Source organism: Sesamum indicum, linkage group LG3 (assembly GCF_000512975.1).
Source record: "Sesamum indicum cultivar Zhongzhi No. 13 linkage group LG3, S_indicum_v1.0, whole genome shotgun sequence".
Classification (NCBI taxonomy): domain Eukaryota; kingdom Viridiplantae; phylum Streptophyta; class Magnoliopsida; order Lamiales; family Pedaliaceae; genus Sesamum; species Sesamum indicum.
Window position 1 is genome coordinate 10,842,015 of NC_026147.1, and position 20,620 is coordinate 10,862,634.

General features: G+C 35.2%; 2 protein-coding genes across 3 annotated transcripts; both read right to left on the bottom strand.

Annotated features, from left to right (window-relative positions):
- LOC105158008 (cysteine desulfurase 1, chloroplastic) lies at nucleotides 903-7,375 on the bottom strand. Of its 2 annotated transcripts, none has more exons than XM_011074599.2 (10): nucleotides 7,099-7,375; nucleotides 6,822-6,955; nucleotides 6,523-6,682; nucleotides 5,478-5,664; nucleotides 4,446-4,591; nucleotides 4,296-4,368; nucleotides 4,039-4,102; nucleotides 2,911-3,010; nucleotides 1,511-1,669; nucleotides 903-1,265 (listed from the first exon to the last, which is right to left on the bottom strand). In XM_011074599.2, exons 1-10 carry the CDS (start codon nucleotides 7,300-7,302, stop codon nucleotides 1,095-1,097), a joined length of 1,398 nt encoding a protein of 465 aa, XP_011072901.1. In that variant the 5' UTR covers nucleotides 7,303-7,375; the 3' UTR covers nucleotides 903-1,094. The 2 variants fall into 2 exon arrangements, with proteins under 2 accessions (XP_011072901.1, XP_011072902.1); XM_011074600.2 differs by having other exon boundaries at nucleotides 1,160-1,299.
- Nucleotides 13,588-18,667, bottom strand: LOC105158009 (ATP synthase subunit gamma, mitochondrial). Its single transcript, XM_011074601.2, has 9 exons — nucleotides 18,432-18,667; nucleotides 16,953-16,996; nucleotides 16,679-16,831; nucleotides 15,896-16,009; nucleotides 15,640-15,767; nucleotides 14,633-14,755; nucleotides 14,429-14,548; nucleotides 14,192-14,313; nucleotides 13,588-13,931 (listed from the first exon to the last, which is right to left on the bottom strand). Exons 1-9 carry the CDS (start codon nucleotides 18,530-18,532, stop codon nucleotides 13,862-13,864), a joined length of 975 nt encoding a protein of 324 aa, XP_011072903.1. The 5' UTR covers nucleotides 18,533-18,667; the 3' UTR covers nucleotides 13,588-13,861.

The following is a 20,620-nucleotide window of genomic DNA, read 5'->3' on the forward strand; positions in this document are numbered from 1 at the left end:
AGAAAAAGTTTTCTTTTATAATAGTTTATCATATGTAAGTAATTAAATAAGAAAAAATAAAATAAATAAGGGATTAAAGCTGATAAAATTAATAAAGTTTATAAAAGCCTGGAATAATAGCATATTGGTTTTTCTTTCTTGAGATGGATTTCAACAAATATCCATCTGCTTGTGTTTATGTTATTAGAACTCCATATTCAAAACGATTGAAGCATCACAAAGTTCCACAGTGCAGCAGTCCGAAAGGGCTAACCTTTTTAGTCCAATTTTCCTTAAATTAATTATTATCCAACGTATTATAAGCTTCATAATCTTACTTTAACTGAAGAGCTATAAAACGCCGAGATTTAAGTCACTTGTGGGTGGTCTATAGAGTGTCATACAACTCATTCTGTGAACGATCTCCTCATTTGTTGCCAAAATCGAGCGTCTGCAGATGCCTGCGTTTATATCTTTGCTATTGATATTAGTTTCTGAATTCTGTCATACTGGTACTAAGTCATGCAACTAAATGTAACTTGACATCAAAGGACGTCGCATAATTCTGGACAATATAGGAGTTTGAAATGAAGAATATTTGCTGGATCAGAGCAGAAAAGTCATCTGGAAAAATGATCTACTTCAAATCTTTCTTCACAACCATCACCGGAACATTTGAAAACCATCGGTCCCTATCATTATATATCCAAATGGCATTGTCAAACACCACCATTCTTGCACCCGACCTATATCGTTTCGCTCTAATGAACAAAGGACTCTTGAACAACCCAATCTTTTTTATTTTTTTTCCCAGCAGTACTATTTGAGCGATCAATAGCAATCAACCAGAAAATGCATACAAGACGATTTTCCTGAGCCACCACAGGGATCCCAACTAGGTTGTGTTGCAAGAAATAATGATATGTCTCGAATTTTTAGGCGATTAACTGCATATAACAAATAATAAGAAAAGAGAAAGCCATAAAACAAACATTTCTATGCATATACACGACATTTCACTGAAGTTGGGGGTTGTTCGTCGCTATAATTTCACAGGACAGGCGTTAACACTGTCTTACAAACCATTTTCTCCTCTTGCTTTTGCTGTAAACCACTTACTTGAAAGATGCAAAAAAGCTGATGGTGTCGTTGAGAGCCTGGATGAAGTCATCCACGTCCTCTTTCGTGTTGTAGAAATGAAGGCTTGCCCTCGCACTTGCATTCACTCCCAAATAGCGATGAAGGGGCTGAGCACAATGATGACCCGATCTAATAGCTACACTATGCTGAAAAAATTTTACACGGTACAAGTCACGAAGCCTGTTATAGACACAGAAAAGAGGGAGAAATAGAAAGTATACTTTCCCAAAACAAGGAATATGAAGAAACAAACTGTCTTTGGAATACACTAAAATGATGGGCAACAATTTTCCTCTGCAATTGATCTTCCCATAGATTAATGTTTCCATTTCTTTTCAATGCTTAAAGAAACTAGACAAACACAAGCAAGAGGATGTTACTGTATCAGTACCTGCTGATCAAGAAAAGTAGCAATATCCGTTGGATGAGCATCTTCCACATTGAAAGAACAAAGTGCTGCTCTCTTAACAGTTCTCGAAGGGGCCGGACCATAGACACGGACATTGGGCACTGAGCACAAGCTATCATATAAATAGTTGGCTAGCTCTACCTGAAAGGCAAAAATAAACAAAAGAGAAATACCATCATGTAAGCTTACCATTTCAGTTAAAGGCCATTGTTTTTGCATCAGCTATTTAATTCACATCCTACCAAAGAGTCATCTTAAAACAAACCTACATTTCCTAGAGAGTACAAAAAGTTAGCAGAATTGGTGATAGTATCGTATAAGAACAGTAGATACAATTTATACAGCAGTTAATGTCACCATCATATGTTAAAAGGTGATTCTCTGCAGTATACAAGTTTCAATAGCAAGAGGTGGCCCAGATGGCCATAGAACTCTCAAGAGAGAGGAGATAACGAGCTTGTGTCAGACAAACTCTTACTTTATCCTGAATAATGTGTGGTTGGTTTATGATGGAGCAGAATAAAGAAAGTGCAAAATGATACTTAAATATTGTCAAGAGAGCAAACACTGCTGGAATAGATTCCATTTCCAGAAATAAACAACTAGAGTACAAAGTTCAGCGACACACTTATCTCTCTGACTATCTATTTCTTAGGTAAGGGATGGGACCGTAGGGGCATGATAATTCTCCTCTAAAGCACAAGTACAGATGAGTTTTTTAAGGTTTACAGTTACAAATATGTGAATGGTTAAAGATGCTAAGCAAAAAATTGCACCCATGAGATTTATGACATCACAAATTGCAAGTAAAGCACCCAACGTATATGTACCTCCATCATCTAGCCTTTAACAGAGTCAGTAATCAACTAGTAAGAAACTTTAGACGGCAGCAAAAAGAAGTGCTAGTGTCAGATATACATGCTTAACCAACTAAGCTTTAGCCTCCAAAATTCTGATCAAAGATTAAAGCCTCAATTCCATTTATTCCAGATCTCCAGTAACTGATAACCATGTTGAATCGAAGAATAAATTTTTAGCTTGTTTAGGTGATTAATAATATAAGAGAATGAAAATATGAATTTAAATAAAATCAAAGAAAAGGCAGAATAGCAAATACAATGAAGAGAAATATATCACAAGCTTAGATGAAAACTGACATCTTATACTGCAGAGAACTTAAATAAATATTGTTAAGAACAAATAATAGCATTCAAACACAAAACTAAAAGTACAAACAGTTGTCCCAGTCAATATTTTCAAACACGTCAACATAAGGCATTCATTGACTTCACTCCAAACAAGACTGAGGAGTCAAAACCTAGAAAGAAAAATACTAAAATGTTCTTTTTCATGTAGTGGCATGGACCTGAATCCAAATTTACCTCATAATCATGAATATTTTGCATTCCAATGCCTGATAAATAATCAATTGATGCTCCCAACGCAATGGCTTCCCCAATAGCAGGAGTTCCAGCTTCAAATCTGAACTTAATAGAAATCATGCATAATGGAACATCAGCAAGTAAACAAAAGGTTCAGTAACACAGACAAAAGAAGACAGCAGCAGCAGCAGCAACATTGGGTTTAGAATGAATAAATAACATATAATATATATCCTGACTATGCAGACAACAGTGGTTTACATAAAGGAGGCACCAAAGATGTGAGCCCATATGAGAGGAGCTGCATGGCTAAAGGAAGTGATACAAGTAAACATATCATGTACTAGGTCGTTCCAAGGTGATACTAATCAACCAACTGAATGACTGAGTTAAGTAAAATGGTAGAGAAGACTTGTGCATCAATCTTCAAGTATTAAGTAACATGGACACTTGGGGCAAACTTGGGAATGAAGATACTAAGCTTTTGGTACAAATTTTTAATTAAAAATCATAATGTTACATCATGAGAAATGAAGAAACTGAGGAATATTTTGTTCACCATTCAAGAACTTCATGGTAGGAGTATAATAATTCAAATGTACTCTAAATTTAAAGATAAGATTGACACCTTATTCAGCCGCAATATTCTCTCATTTTGAGGAACCTAAAGTATTGGATGCACTTTCAACAAGTCCAAAGAGGAATATCAAAGAAATCTAAGAGGTTTGAACTTGAATGCATACTGCATCTCACAAAGACAGAGTCTTAAACATGTTTATTTGTTTTTTCATCTTCTACTTCTTTTCTGGCTTGGTGGCAGGGGTGTAAAACAACTTTGAAAGAAGAACATACTAGCATTAATTTTTCTTTTTCAAGATGAGATTTCAAGCTAAAATCCTACACCTTCATCTAATTATATGATAGTCATGCTTTATTGTAAGAACTATCTGATAATGTTTGGAAAGTGGCAAATGAAGATATCCCCAAAGATTGTCCGGGACAAACAATCATCCAGTTATAGACCACCCAAGTATTTCTTCATCTCCTATTCTAAATCAATATTCATTTTGCAATCTTTTACACAGTTCTCAGAGATAATATAGGCCAATCAGTATGCAAGACAATGACCTGGAAGGAGGTTCAGCATAGGTAGAATGATCCAAATATACATCTGATATCATTTCACCACCACCTGAGAATAATATCAACAGGTTAGAGACCCACTCTGGAAATACTGCGCACCAAGAATTCTTATCAGGAAAGGAACTCCAGTGATGCTAAATTGCTAATGGACATTATTCAATTCAATTCAATCACTAGGATTCTTTCAGATCCAAAAGTGAGAAAAAAAACAAATGTGTTGACACTGAAAAACAAAAACTCACCTAAGAAAGGAGGCATGGTAGACAAGAGCTCATATTTTCCATATAAGAACCCGATGCCTGTAGGCCCACACATCTGAAGCATGTTTATTTCTTCATTTCAAATACTCACTCATCAGAGTTGAGAGTTAACACATATAGAAAGGACTTGACCTTATGAGAAGAAGCAACCAGAAAATCAGCATCAAGGCCCTTTACATCAACCACCATATGAGGAACACTTTGACAAGCATCTACAAGCACTTTGGCTCCAACATCATGTGCCCAACTCACAATTTGATCAATTGGAAGAACAGAAGCTGCGAGGGGGAAGAAAACAAGAAATATGTGCATCGTTATAGATAAGAAAGAACCAACATAATACGGGTCTAATGATCACGTATGGAAAGTTTAGTAATAGAATTCCATCAGAATAACCACCAAATTTGACTTCAACAGACATCTATAAATTAGGTCTATACCAGAATCTTTTAAGAGGTTTAAAAGATAAAATATTTATATCATAATTCAAGCAAAATATTTACCTGACAGCCCAATTTGAACCATAGTTGCCCAGATATTGCAAAACGTAAACTGTAAAGTTAACGTACTAAATGCAAGCCCGCCAGTAATATTGTGCTTCAAATGATTTTATTAGAATATGACATCTGAAGAATAACTAAAGGTCCTAGGATATGATGAGAACCCTAGGAACCAACACAATGAGAGTTGGTCCTGGCTGATGTTTCCATGAATCGAGATTTCTAACCTGAACTGCACATTAGATTGCCAGTACACTGTTGTCTTCTTGAGTATGATTCATGTAGCACTTTGTTTCTCTATTTATTTTCTTATATCTCGACTCTTTCTGCATATTCTTGATTTGTTCCACTCGGCACCACCTCTCTTGAGCAGATCACTATATCCTAATTACTATTACAATTCTAAGAAACAACAAGATGACATAACAAGCATATTAACATCACCTAAAGTCCTAGAAACTGAAACATGAATTCCTACCATAGAATGGATAAGCAGATTCACATTAAATTCAATGATGAACTCCAAAAAATTCATGACCATGCAAATCTGGATCTTCTAAAGCAAGTTTCTTAGTTAATCAAGATCATCCTTACAGCCCATGATTTGTCCTTCTCTCCACACAGTACTTTGCTACAATTAAAATTTAAAAGACAGTTCACTCACCAAGCACATTAGAGACATGGTGAACAACAACAAGTTTTGTCTGTCTTGAGAGCATTTCCCTTAGTTTGTCGACGTCTGGAATTTCATCTTCTGTTAAACTTACAAACTTCAAAACTGCACCAGTCCTTTGAGCTACAAATTGCCAAGGAACAATAGCACTGTGATGTTCAGCGACTGTAAGCACAACCTGGGAGTTATGAGTCAAGCACTTTTAGTAAATGAAACAGACATTTTATTAACAAAAATTATGTGCATTTGACACAAATATCACATAAGAAAACGTAATAAACACAGAAAAAAAAAAGTTACTACAGATGGGAATATTAACAGGTATCGTTGCAACACCTCATACATGCACCTTATTTCATTAGTTTGCCATGTGTCCATCAAGAAACAAAAATTATATTGTACATCATCCACAAGTTTTTTCTTTTTTTGGAGAATTTCATGATAATAAATAAGAACAAACTTGTCCCACTCACTAAAAGAAAAGAAATGAAGGAGTTTTAATCTTTTACCCACACATATACCCTCAAGGCCCCAAAGCATGCAGATTGGGATTACCTTTTTATCGAAGGACAGTGCATTTTGTTCTAGGTAGCAGACATCAGTGTGTAGAACCTTTTTTTATTCTAATGACATAAAGAAACTACTTTAATTAAAACCTTAAGATGTCACAGGGGAGTAATTTTTTATTCTTCAAGAAAGATCCATGACTGGATTAAAAGTTGAGCACCTCTCACAAATATGTCAGCCAACATCTTGCAAGACCAAGAGGAGGAGAAATTTTCAAAATTAAATAAAGACACTCTCTGAAACCAGAAAACACACTGAAAACATTTCAAATGTACCCTTGGCATAATTTTTCTGCAAGAGATGCTACTGGCATATATCACGAACAATTAGAAAATGTGAAGCACAGCATAAATTGTGAATGAATGTCGCAACTTAAAAATCCCCTAAGACCTAGTTTACTCACAAAAAGGACATCACAATCACCAATGAGCTGAATTTAAAAGAAAATCACAAAATTCAAAGTTTATACCTCATCCCCCTTCTTCAAATTTGATAGGCCCCAACTGTAAGCCACTAAGTTGATGGCCTCGGTAGCATTTCTTGTAAACACAATCTCCCTACACTGTGACGCATTTATAAAATTCGCAACCTTTTGCCTCGCTAATTCATATTCATCAGTTGCCTTTGCACTACACAGACATCAACAAAGATAATAGAACACGAAACAACTGAGAAAAACATTCTTACAAAATAAACACAAAACAACAAAGGAAAATCTACATAAATGCCACAACAATATCTTCCCTCCAATCCCATTTCCCCAACTACCTCAAATAATGAATCCCACGATGAACATTGGAATTATAAGCCTCATAATAATTCTGCAAAGCATTCAAAACCGCCGCCGGCTTCTGCGACGTAGCCGCATTATCCAAATACACAAGCTTTTTCCCATTCAACTCCTGCATAAAAAAAATTAAAAAATCAAACTTCCATAAAAAATCTCTTCCCGACCCATTAAACCCTCTCCCCTCACCCCTCCAGAAAAAAAAAAAAAAAGAAACAAAAACAAAAACTAAAATCAGCATCGTCAAAGCAGAATTACCTGATGGAGGATGGGGAAATCGGGGCGTGTAAGATGACCGAGTGATCCAGGACCGAGTTTCGGGTCAGTGGATAGAGGAGCAGGAGCAGCGGAAGAAGCTAAGCATACAGAGCGGAAGACACGATAGGGATGATTAGGGTTAGGTCTTCGGACGATTCGGAGAGGAGAGGGGAGTTTGAGTACGAGACCCTCCATTGTTATCATCTTGGCCGCCAATCAGCTCCACTCAACTCAACAAAGTGATAATACAGATTCTAATCTTCTACGGAGTTCAACTTCTTACATAATAACACAATTGAGTAGTTTCATATTTCCTTTATATAAAAATAAAATAAATACTTTTTTATTTTAATTTCAAGAATTTGCACTTTTAATTATATCTCACTTTATTTTTATTTTATTCAAAATAAATTACATCGACCTTCCTAAAGTAAGGTCAAATGATCACAAACGATAATTTGTGATACAATTGCACCAATTTTTTGTTGTGTCAATAATACCCTCAAGTCGATTTTCTTGTTTTTTTTACTTTTTTTATTTAAATGTGATGTTTTGGTTTATATGTTTAATTTATTTATAATATATTTTAAAGTGTAGAATTATTTATTATATACGCAATGGATTGGCGCGATACGACGGGTAGTAAAATTATAAACACCCCGATTGAGATTGTAGTTATAATTATAGTACATTCATTATTCAAATTGAAATTTTATATAAGGGATAATTACACTCACATCCCCTGAGGTTTGGTGCAATAATACATAGATCTCTATGGTTTGGGGAATTTTCATTTAGCAACTCTGGAGTTTGCTTCCGTCTAATAAAAATGTCATTCTATTAGTCAAAATTTATCGAATTTATTGATATTAACAAAAAAAATCATATTTTCCCCCGGTTAACTTATTATTGATTTATTGTTGGTTAGATACATTTTTTTATGACTAAATTACCCTCATATATTTTTGCACATTAATACATGTGCGCAGATATATAATAGATTAGTGGAAAAAAAATTATTTGACCTGTAATAGATTAATAATAAGTCAATTGAGACTAAATATTAATTTTCATTCGGTCTTTTGATGGTATCAGCAAATTCAGTGAATTTTGACTAACGAGGGTACTTATTTATTAGATGAAAACAAACCTCACAGATGCTAAATGTAATTTAACCAGTCTCTTCTATCTTAATATACTGAATGATGTAACCTTCGATTTAATAAAAAAACTTATATTTGATTAAGAGAGGATTGGTGAAATTTATTCGAAAAAATATTATAAGTTCATAGATCTTACAAGTAATTTTAAATCTTATAAATTCTGAAAAATCTTATTTAAAAATAAGTTATCAAAGTATTTAGATAAAATAAAATATAAAACTTATAAAAAATAATATAATAAAATATTGTAATTTATATGATGGTCACTAAAAGAATTATATAAAATTTTAATAATAATTCATAAACTCATTATTTATATATATTTATATTTGTGATATTCTTTTAAAAAATTTATAAATTAATATTTAAAAAAAATAAACATGAGTTACCCTATAACTGACGAAATGAACCTCTAAGTTGATTAATTTCATTTCATTATGTTATTAATACGATAGAAAATATGAGTGAATTTGTAAATGTAAAGGTTTTTAGAGTCTAAAATGTACCAAAAAAAAAATTAAAAAGAAAAATGAGAAAAGGTGAGTGATATGTCAATTCCTTTGAACTTATTTTATGTCCACGTGTGTCACGGGCGGTACGAAAATGATGTGCAAACCAAATTTAATAATCCTTTGAGTTGATAGTTGTCTAAAGATGAGAGTAAGTGAAGTGAAAGATGTTTTCTCACATTATATATATATATATATATATATATATATATATAATATTTTGTTTATTTTTATATATCGTTTTTAAATTATAATACAATTTGATTATATATTTTTTTAAATTTAAAAATAAAAAATATGTCAATCATACATTGATACTGATGTGGAGATATTTGTTGCAGTCGGTAGAGACCTTCAAGAGCAGGCGAAAACCCTAATTGTATGGGTATTTGCAAGGGGGCTCTAGGGGAGACTTCTCCAGGGTACATCTAATGTCTCTCCAGAGACTCGCTTATGAGAATATAATATTCTAAGTACCTAAGGTATCCATCATAGACCTCTGCACTTCCTCCAGAGACCTAAAACCTTCATCCGTTTATATTATGGTTAAGGGTTTCCAAGAGACCTTCTACAGAGAGCATCCCATGTTTTCGGGAGACCTTCGTACTTAGTGAAAAGACATTCGTCCTTGTCTGATATAAAAATTCATATTGACTATTTGGACCACATTTTCCACTATTATAGGCTTAACTTGTGTGATCCCTATTAACCACTGGATCATTCTTACATCTAAGACCTATGTGAAATCATACAATTAAGACCCCCTATATATTGTCCCTCCATACTGCAAGTATAAGCTCATGCTCCCCACTTTTTCTATTTTTCTTCTTCATCTTCTCCAATCATGAACTAACTTAAGTATTGGAAGGCCATCGTCGGGGCTCTCCTAGAGTGGTTCTAACGATTGACAGATTTGCAGGTCCTATATTGGAGATCTAAGGCATACCCATTGGAGTGGGGGGGTACCAGTCAAGGTTGTTCATACTTTTTGGAACAACAGATACATAATCATAATGTGATAAAAAGTTTACATGGGTAGGTATAAGAAAGTTTCGTTAGGACATACATGCTTTTAACATCGCTTTCACAACAAATAGTAAGGCGAAGCCCTTGGTACATGATTTGGATAAGTTTTGGTTTAAAACAAACGAGCTTGGTAAAAACTAATTTCATGTTTATGAGGCATTAAAACTATGAAGGAGCTTCATCAACAGTTTATGAGGTTCTTCCAACAACAGTTTATAAAGTTTCTCCAACACCAATTTATGAGGTTTCTCCTATAGCAGTTTATGAAGTTGTTCGAAGAATCACGTTATTGGTCCTGAATATTCCAGAAATCAAAAGGTCTCAAAAGACCTCCAATATAAAAGGTCTAAAAAAGACCTCCAATTTAAATGTCTGAAAGGACCTTGACTTATAAGCCTGAAAAGGCTTACGTTCAAAGAGGACCTTTTATTCTAAGCCGAAAGGGCTTAGGTCTGAATAGACACTACTTCTACTCTAAGTCCAGTTGGGCTAAGGTTTGAAAAGACATTCATTCCTTAAGTCTGAAAAAGCTTATGTCCAAGGACCTTTATCTCTAAATCTGAAAGGGCTTAATTCTAAATAAACACTTAAATTCTAAGTCCGGAAGGGCTTAGGTCTGAAAAGACATTTGTTTCTTCAAGTTTGAAAAAGACTACATCTGGAAAAGACCTCCAATTTTAAATGTCCCAAAACGATCGCTGAACTTAGTCTGGAAAAGGCAAAGATTATCAATACCATCATCTAGAAAGTATGCAAGATGCAAATTACAATTGGGACTTCTCTTCACTCATCATCATCACTTGGGATTTTCCTTATAAACTCAACTAGATTCTCGTCTATAACTACTTCAAGTTCAACTCTAGAGGTCCTATCCTTACGGCATTTTATGGTTACTTTTTAGCATATGGATTATTCTTCCACCGTTGGACTACGATATCTCAAGCCTCATTTAGTTGCGATTCAACGACTTTATCTTACTTAGATGTTTGAGTCATATCAACCATACTTGGCTGAGTATTGTAGTTAAAAACTTTGCAGCTTTATTAAACACTTCTACAACTTTTCAGCATCAACTAAAGAAACTTTGGACGGAGTGGAATTCTTTTAAAGGCGCTATTTACTCCAAAAGAAGGCCGTCCAAAATTTTATAGACTGAGACAGGTACATTTCTCACATATTTGAAGCATTTTATAAGTTTTGGTCTTCATGAAGTATTTGGCTCTTTGATATTTGTATAGAGACTACAAATATCAAGACATTGGAATTCATATTGGAGAATATGAAGGAGTTGCATCTTTATCTGACCAAGCTCATTCACAGCCTTCGTATATTAGATTACTTTTAGAACTCTATTCTCCATAAAACTTGATAAATGGGGAACTTCTGAGAAAATTATCTTACCAAAGGTTCTTTCAAATCTTCCTACAATCTCTGAATTATTGGTTAAGGCTTGAATGTCATCTCTTATCTACTTATGAAGCTTCATCTCTTATAAAATTTGATAAGTGGGGGACATCTGATGTGGGGATTTTATCACAGTCAGTAGAGACCTTCAAAAGCAGTCGAAGATCCTAATTGTACGGATATTTGCAAGAGGGCTCTAAGGAAAGACCTTCTCTAGGGGTACATCTAAGGTCTCCTCAAAGACCCGTTTATGATAATATAATATTCAAAGTACCTAAGGTATCCATCAGAGAACTCCGCACTTCCTCAGAGACCTAAAACCTTCGTTCGTTATATTATGGTTAAGGGCTCCCAAGAGAACTTCTATAGAGAACATCCAAGGTCTCCAGGAGACCTTCGTAGTTAGTGAAAAGGACATTTGTCCTTGTTTGACATAAAAGTCAATACTGCCTATTACCTTTTCCACTGTTATAGGCCTATGACCCGTAGTAACCGTTGGATCATCCTAACATCTAGGGTCTATGTGAAATCATACAATTAAGACCCCCTCTATATATTGGCCCTCCATATTGCAGGTGTAAGCGCATGCTCCCCACTCTCTCTATTTCTATTCTTCATTTTCTCCAATCATGGACTAACTTAAGTATTGGAGGGCTATCACCGGGGCTCCACACAAGTAGTTCTAACGATTGATTGTTTTGCAGGTCTTATATTGAGGATCTAAGGCATACCCATTGGATCAAGATTGTTCATATTTTTTGGAACAACAGATATGACATCAGAATGTAATAAAAAAGTTTACATGGGGATAAACAAGAAAATTTCATCAAGACATACACACTTTAACGTCGGCTTTCGCAACAAACAGTAAAGTGAAGCCCTCAGTGCATGATTTGAACAAGCCCTCAGTATTAAAAACTAATTTCATGTTTATGAGGCATTACAAGACTCAAGCGCGTTGCAGCGAAACTTTATCAACTCGTCTCCAAGACTGTCCAAGGATCTTGACAACGATTGGTCAAGTGCAACTTCACGTCTATCACAGAGAGACCAACGGGATAATTTCTTCATGTTTTTCCCGAGCTCCCTCTTCTCATTATTCCAATTCTTATTAGGCTGGAGGCGTGTTGGCAAGAAATTTTGAGGGTTTTGACCTCCCATCATCTACTCTGGAGCTTCTGATGCTTGGTTTATGAAATGAAAGTTGATCTGTGGCTTAGAAAAAGAAAAGAAAAAAGGTTGGAGGAAGCGCGGCGGATGTAGAGGTTGGTCCCGGTGGGAAGGGGCTGATTGGAAAAGAAGCAGTGGCGTGCGTAGGCTATGGCAGATTGAGAGGACAACCGATATATATATAATTTTTAAAAGGAAATAGTAAATCCTAGCTCATCATTTGTTCTACAATGTAAAAAACAGCCAACTTTACAATAAATCAGACCACCAAGCCGATGTTGTAAACATTGAATAGGACTTTGGCAATCATAGAATCCAACCATTTTATCCCAACCAGCCCTATCAACCACTTTTTCCGTTTAGCAAAATAACCAATTTAATATATTTTACCAGATGACCTCTGGTCTCTGATCTTTGATCTCTGTATCACAATAATGGATGATTAAACTCCTCTTCCTTGAGATTAGATGAAATTTCACATAAACTTTCTATTGTTTGAGAAATTTTTAGTACATCGTTATAAGGGTAGTTTAGTCCAAAAAAACTTATTTAACTTATAATTAATCAGTAATAAGTCAATCAAGAATAAATATAAATTTTCATTCAATTTTTCTATTTGTTAGACGAAAGCAAAAATTTTAAGAGTGTTATATGTAATTTTTCAAACCATAAAGAATTTACATGTAAAACACCAAACTTCAAAGAAAGAGAGTGTAATTATCCCTTCAACATAATATGAATGCTTAGAGCCCAGCATAACTACAAAATTTGCACCATAGATTTCACATAAGGATTAGAATATTTTTAATTTAATTGGGAGTTGCTTTAAAAATATATATATAGATGTATATAATTTGGTGCTCATAGACACTTCTATTCTTCATCGAGCTGCTGCTACTTCTTATCTCCTTTTCCATTAATTTTCTGTGCATAATTTCATAATTTTACATACATATATATAAAAAGAAAAAAAAGCTGGAATCCTATTTAGGAAATACTGGAACTTGTATAATGTCTGATAGAGCTTATGTTCTCATCTTATTCTTTCTTTTTCCTTCGTAAAAACCTCGATTCAAACATAGCTCTGGACAATCTACTTAGCATCAAAAGATTAAATAGAAAGAACTGTATTGCAGTCCAAAAGTAGAGAGAACGAGGCAAAATTGAACAGGACGGGGAACAAGAACATCAAACCGGAGATCAGATGAAAACAAACATCAGAGAAAAACATTGTGAAACAACAATTTTCGTATTATAGCAAAATGATCACGGCAAAAGATACTAAGAGATCGAAACAGAAAAGGAAATCTGGTAACAAGTTGAAACCACACACACTGTTGCCTTCGAATGAGATCGGCCAAGGGAGATTATTTTAAATTAATAAAAAGAAAAGCTCTATAAGGTGTCGAAGAAAAGTGCAAAAAAATCCTTCACTGTTTTTATTTCGCGGATGTCTGACAAGGGAAGATAGACAGATGAAGCCTGGTTCGATTAACCCTCAAGTGCTGATGCTCCAGAGATAATCTCTATCAACTCGGTAGTGATGGATGCTTGACGAGTTCTGACAGAGAACATAGAGATCAATCAAATTGGTGGATAAGAAAATATTTTTTGATTAATTTATAATGGAAACATAAAGGAAATGAAGTGGGCGCTCCTAATTTTGTTACTGCAAAGGTTATCCATGTTCCTAGTCTTTCCACTATCACAACATCATCAGTAATATAAGGTTGGATGTATGGATGACCAGGTCAAGTCAAGTCATGTGTCTGTGTATGCATAAGCATGGGATTCAATGAGAGAGAGAGAGACGGATGAAACCTGTTATAGGTTAACGTGAGGCGGTCAAGCATATCTCCTGCATTTCTGCTGGAGCTGTCCATTGCAGACATTCTAGCACCTTGCTCACTGCAAGCATTTTCTAAGACGGCATTGAACAGAACCTGAAGAAAAAAATTAAAAGTATCAAAATAAAAGTAAGACAGGTTGTCCTTATGTTCAGGTACTCCAATTAAAACATGAAGATGCGAAATGAAAAATTAAAACGGTAAAACCTACACAAGAAAATTGGAATTCGGCGAGATTCTGAAGCACTTCGGTCTTTGTCTCACCACCTTCAATTTCATATGAATCCAGCTCCCCAAGTTTTCCCCCAGCTTCAGCTTCTCTTTCAACAACCTACATCAGCATCACTTTGGTTAGCATCCATCATTTATAGCTCATACCTCAAAATTTATTAAACCAGCTGCTGCAGACGATGACCTCGGGAGATAGTACAGTTGAGGTTGTTGGCACAAATGACACAACTGAATGGAATTTATTGTAAACAATCCTTAATGCATCATACTCTACATTCTTTAAGATGTCATCTGCAAGCACAGCAACCTGCGATGAACAATATAACTTGAGAATCAGATCAGCGAAAGGATATCTGGAAAAAGACTAGTTTGCACAAGATATATTCCTGCAACAATTAAATATACATGAGTTTTTTTGCCATCATAGGGATTAAGAAGTAGCACTGGCATCCTGGTAAGTATACTATGGATTGTAGCTTATAAAAGATCCAGACCAGGCCCACAGAGTGATGACCATGAGCCTATACTAACACAGAAACTGCCCCGACTCCACAGTATGAACAGACTTGACCCAAAAGTCATCAGTATGGCATCAAATGAAGCCAACCAACTGTAATTGGCTTGTTTTGGCTGGACTATATCCTCTTAAAAGCAAGTTACCAAATATGTAAGACTTTCCAAGCAATTTTCAGCAAGGAAGCCCAGACACTGACAATCACTCTTCAATCTTCACAGTTTTGCTTTAGAGGCCAAAAATTCGGAAGCATGTTATATAAGGTATAGAAACATTCATGACAGGAACAACAGCATAATGATGATATCAACAAACAATATTTCAAGCCCCATCTATATTTTGACATTAATCCATTCTCAAATCTTAATCTTAGCCAAACAGTTGCCCAGGACAAATCCCCTGCCAGACAGAGTAAAGCTAGCAGTTACAACTAAATATTAATGATACTACCTAAAATGTGAGTTTATTGCCAGCAAGGACGAAATGTAGCTTAAGCTAAAATAGGCGAGTGATCTAAGAAAGGCCGCTTGTATGCTCATTGCTATATGTTTGAGAAGAAGTTACAATATGAACATTCAGCAGTTCTTTAAACCCAGCAGCAATTTTCATGCTGGAAAATTGTGCGCTTAGAAAAGGATTCCTTTATTGTTTTGCAAGGACCAGGCCTGCTAGATAACCTGAGTATAGTTCAAAGGATTTTTCTGCAACTCTGTTATTGATAACTCAATGTCTTTCTTTGAGTCACGCACAAGTTGGGCCTTTGCCTTCTCTCCCAAAATAACATATTTAGACTCCTTTTCAGGACCTGAGGCACACAATAATAAACTTAATCACCCACATGCTCAACAATGAGAAATGGAGAATGAAAATAATAATAATAATAATAACAACAACAACAAATGAAACTCAAGGCATTATGAAACTCTCATGTACCAGAGTTTAACTTATAAAGGCCCCTGCTTATTTTGACAGATGTAGAATTGATTCCACCACAAAGACCTTTGTCTGAAGATATCGTGACAATGACATTCTTCTTGACGTCAACACCTGATGCATCAACACACAAAGACAGGTGAGTTCACCAAGGGTAACATATCATTTTTACTAGAGAAAAGAATGTCCAGAAACCACACATATAAAAGAAAGATTATCAGGAACTAGAAAGTAACATGGACTGAGCAATAGCCAGCTCTCTGCTGGGGAGCAAGGCACATATACCTAACAGATAAAAAACAAAGGTACTAAGTTAACAAGCATTTCTTGCTCATTCATATTGACAGTAATACTAATTTATCATAAATCCATGATGTACAAGCTCTCCACTCCAGAAAAATGTAAATAAGCATATTCAGAAACCTAGACACACAAATACTATTAAACCTCAGCAGCTCAGCCAAGCAGAATGAGATGGGATTACAATCTGACTTGATAATAGTGTCAAATTTGGCATGAGAAAGTCACGATCCAAGAAAATCACCAAGTTACTCTGTAAGGCATGGCCCAACAGTTTTTATTGAGTCTAAACTTGCACAAAATTTTCAAGTAGAAACAAGTGAAAACATATGGCAGCAAAATGATATCAAGAATCTCACATAGAATCTGATCAACATGAACTTTAGAACATCAAATCAAGCAGCACGCAATAGAAAGGATATATAGAGGGAAAAATCTCAAAGATAGAGATGATGAAATTTTATTTATCAAGTATCAACTCACTTGGAGTGTCACCAAGAAGAGCAGTGAATGGCTGCCATAGTCCACGTGAATTTTCAGCTCTAGTTTGAATGGCTCGCAGCTTTGAAGCTGCAACCATCTTCATTGCCTTTGTGATTTTCTGAATATTGCGAACACTCTTCATACGGTTGCGGACTGCAAATACACATTGTTACATGATCATTTTACTCTTAAAAGAAGACAAGTGCACCAAAATTAAGAAATGTTGAAATCTTAAGGGGAATAAGAAGCACCGATAACTTAAAACATATCTTACCAACTTGAGTTGAAATAAAACGAACTCCTGTAAGGGCATGCTCCCTGTTGCATAAGCTGAATGATTAGAGGTAGACAAGTGAAAACACTACTATTACATGAAACAAATATCATGCATGATCTTCACTGAAGTAGGAAAGTCAGACTGGTGCAATCTAATACATTATGAAAACACAAAGAAATATCCATAATAAACAATCAGAATCCACCCCCTGTAAGTTTGCTTGCATAATATCATATCTTATTACACCTTCACACAACCAAAACAAACTGTACAAATCTGTTTCTTTCAACTTCTTTTGGTATTTTTCGTTTTCAAAGAGCAAGCTTAACGACACCTTCACCTTATAACTTCATTTTTATTCTTTGATTTGTTTTTAACCGAAAACTCCTAAAATTGTATTAAAAATCATTCTTGACATGGTGATTCTAATTTGAATTGAAATTACGCATAGTATGCAATCTCCTAATACTTTGTATATTGAATACATTTCATGCACTAGGCATAGGTATACAACTAGTTAATACTCATGGAGAATACCTAAATCACCCAACATGCATAAACAAAACTTTGCAGCTCATTTACAGACTCAAATGTGCTACTTATTTATCTGATATTCTGGTCCTAACTGCCTAAGCAAATAGGAAACCATTCGCAAGCAGAAACAAATTGTAATGTTTTTCTTATTTTTTTCAGACAAGTGATGTAAGTAGTTCATTTAACTAAATTCATCACAGTTATTTTTTAGAAAAGGGCTTATATTTATACTCAAGGTCAGGATCAGGTTCTAGAAGTCAAGTTTAACCCATCATCTGTTCAGCAAAAAAATTTTAAATATAAACTTAACAAATCCAAATACACCAGTCCAGCACCTCCCTAGTAGTTGATCGCCTTCTCAAGCAGCAGGGATCTATGTCTACATCAGACACACAATTTAAATAGAAAGCTTCCAAACTATATCCACACTATAATGACTCTAGTAATTTCAGAATGAATGAAAGAAGCCATGCCTGTTCACAAGAATCATACATTACTCATTTAGCTAAGTCTCATGATATCGCCCACAGTTTTGTCATTTTCTACTCATTTGTGGATGAATCTTTGAATATTGAGGTAATGACTGAAGGAGTATCCATCTACAATCGGATATGGAATGTCCAGCTAATACAAGTACCACGTCCCACAGTCTAGTAAATATGAATCGAAGCAATAAAAAGAAAAGGAAAGGAAACCGGAAAATAACATAGTCCAATAAAATCATATCAATGAAAAACGTGGTACATTCTTCCATATCTTCGATCAATATAAAGAGAAAAAAAGGGAAAAAATGACTCAAATTAAGCCCGATAAAACAAGCTAAAAAATTAAAAATTCCAGTGTGATGCAAAAACGCAGTACAAAATTTCAAAACAAAAAATTCAGACGCACACAAAATCACAAATACACGCATATAAACGGAGTAAATCGACGATATCTTACTCGGACGAAGCCAGAGAAGAGCGCAGGGGGTTAACGGGCTGAGGTGACATAAGAGGGCCAGCAATTCGCCTCCCCTCGCGTCTCAGTGCAGCCATCGCCATTGTTAGTCCGAATTCGATTCGATCTGATGGATTTTGTTCTTAAAAATATGTCCTTTAGGGTTTTCTTGAACTGCTCGGAAAGGGAGATTGTGGTAGATGCCGAGTGCAGACTTGCAGTGGTTTTATCTGGCTTCTTACGACGTCGTATAGGTGTGGGTAAGAACGTCCTTACCGCTATATGCTCGGGAAAAAGAGAAAATTTTGAGCTATCTTTGGTCTTACTTTTGGGCCGTTTAGGAGATGGCCCAAAACTGGCCCAATAGTTCCATTTACTATCTGTGTTGTAATTATGATGTCAAAGATTAATGAATGATAGTTTTCAGAATAGGTTGTGCTAAACTATTATAATATTTTATTTATTTGTTTTGATTTTATGTTTTGTTTACGAAGTAATGTATTAATTTAAGTAAAAATCGCATTTTTAGTCCCACTGAGCCATCTTTTTTTTATATATAAGGATTATAGGGGAGGAGTAGGGGCTCATACTCGAACGAATTGAGCCGTCTCTCAACATTTCAACTATCACTTTCACCATGGCTTCCTTTTGACATTGAGGATAATGATATGGTCAGATGTTTACAGGCGCTAAGTTGGGTAATAGGTGGATTTGGCAGTTTGCCAGGTATGGAGAAAACAACAACAAATTGTGATGGGACTTAGGCTAAGTCCGGCTTGTAAGAGTTGAAAAAATCGAAATTAGTTGGCGAGAGGTGAATGTGTATAATGGATGGAGCTGTCACTTATGGCCCGTTATGCAATACGGCTACATTGTGAAAAACTACTGAGTTGGTGTTGATTAGGGGGCAAAATTGGTGGAAGTTGGTGGGCGAGTAAGACGAGTCACCGATAATAATAATAAGGGAATCTTGACAAAGGGGTAATTTTCCTGCGCCACAAAATGTACTCACTATTCTTCAAGGAAATTTGCCTTTGTTCCTAGTACTAGCTGAATTGATAGAAAAACTAACCACTCATGGCGAGACACATTGACATTAACTTGGACCAATTGGAGAAATTATTGTTGGCATTTTTCCTTATTTTCTATTACAAGGAGCTGAGCTGACAAGCAAGATTTACTTTTTCGTCTTATTTTGGGATAATTTGGCTATTTCACTTCTTCGTCCCATATCACAAAGATAAAAGTAAACACTAGATAAATTTATCCCAAAATAATAGGGTGAATTTACAAATAACTCATTGTGTTATTCGAAATTATCACATAAATCACTCTGAAAAATAAAATACCATTTTACCTCTTTATATTTTTCAAAAAAGAGCACACTGTCCCCTGGTGTATTTGAATGTGAATCTTAAGGCGCAATGTAAAAATGCAGCTTCTAAATTAACGATCTATATTTAATATGATCTAAATATGTGGCTCAAAATTAATCATATTTATAGAAAATAAAAAATATATTATTTTAATATATAGATAAGTATATATACATATTTGTACCTATATGTATATATCTAGATCAGTTTTCTTCTCCTTCCATATCTCCATCATTCGACCATCTCTCTACACGAGCCTACTATCGTTGGAAAATTCGTCCAATAACAAGCATTTTGACATTCCGCCCACCAACAATCTCCCAAACATCGGCTAGTTATCTCTATTTTTTCATTCAAAAAATCCTAAACTGAACGCCCATCTTTTTATCGCTTTTTTCTCCGCTATTCGACTACCTCTCCACATGAGCATATGACCGTTAGAAAGTTCTTCCAATGGCGAGCATTTTGACAGCCCACCCACCGCCAATCTCCCAACCTTCGACGAATTATCTCCATTTGATCATTTAGAAAACCTTAACCCGCACCCCTCTCTTCAACGCTTTTTTTTTCCTGTGTCTCGTATTCCTTGTATAATCATGCAAGAATCAATTACCCCATATTCCTATCCAATTTAGTAAATGAGGGAAATGGTGATAAAAGGTAGGGATTAAAATTGACCATTTTTGTAACTTTATGGGTGTAAACTGAAAAATAAGCCTAATTGGAGGTGCAGAATTCAAATAACTATAAAAAGCAAAGTAAAGAGAAGAAGTGCAGATTGGCGTAATCCCCCCCCCCCCCTCCCCCCGGGGGGCT

Bases quoted from the DNA above. Each gene is read 5' to 3' on its own strand.
- LOC105158008 (XM_011074599.2), bottom strand. From the start codon at position 7,302: ATGATAACAATGGAGGGTCTCGTACTCAAACTCCCCTCTCCTCTCCGA. The intron at 6,683-6,821 runs GTAGTTGGGGAA...ATGTCTGTGTAG, and splicing joins CGTGGGATTCATTATTTGAG to TGCAAAGGCAACTGATGAAT. The intron at 4,369-4,445 runs GTCAAGTCCTTT...AACATGCTTCAG, and splicing joins TGGTTGCTTCTTCTCATAAG to ATGTGTGGGCCTACAGGCAT.
- LOC105158009 (XM_011074601.2), bottom strand. From the start codon at position 18,532: ATGGCGATGGCTGCACTGAGACGCGAGGGGAGGCGAATTGCTGGCCCT. The intron at 15,768-15,895 runs GTACATGAGAGT...TGTGTGCCTCAG, and splicing joins CCTTTATAAGTTAAACTCTG to GTCCTGAAAAGGAGTCTAAA. The intron at 13,932-14,191 runs GTTTCATCCGTC...GTTCTCTGTCAG, and splicing joins CTCACGTTAACCTATAACAG to AACTCGTCAAGCATCCATCA.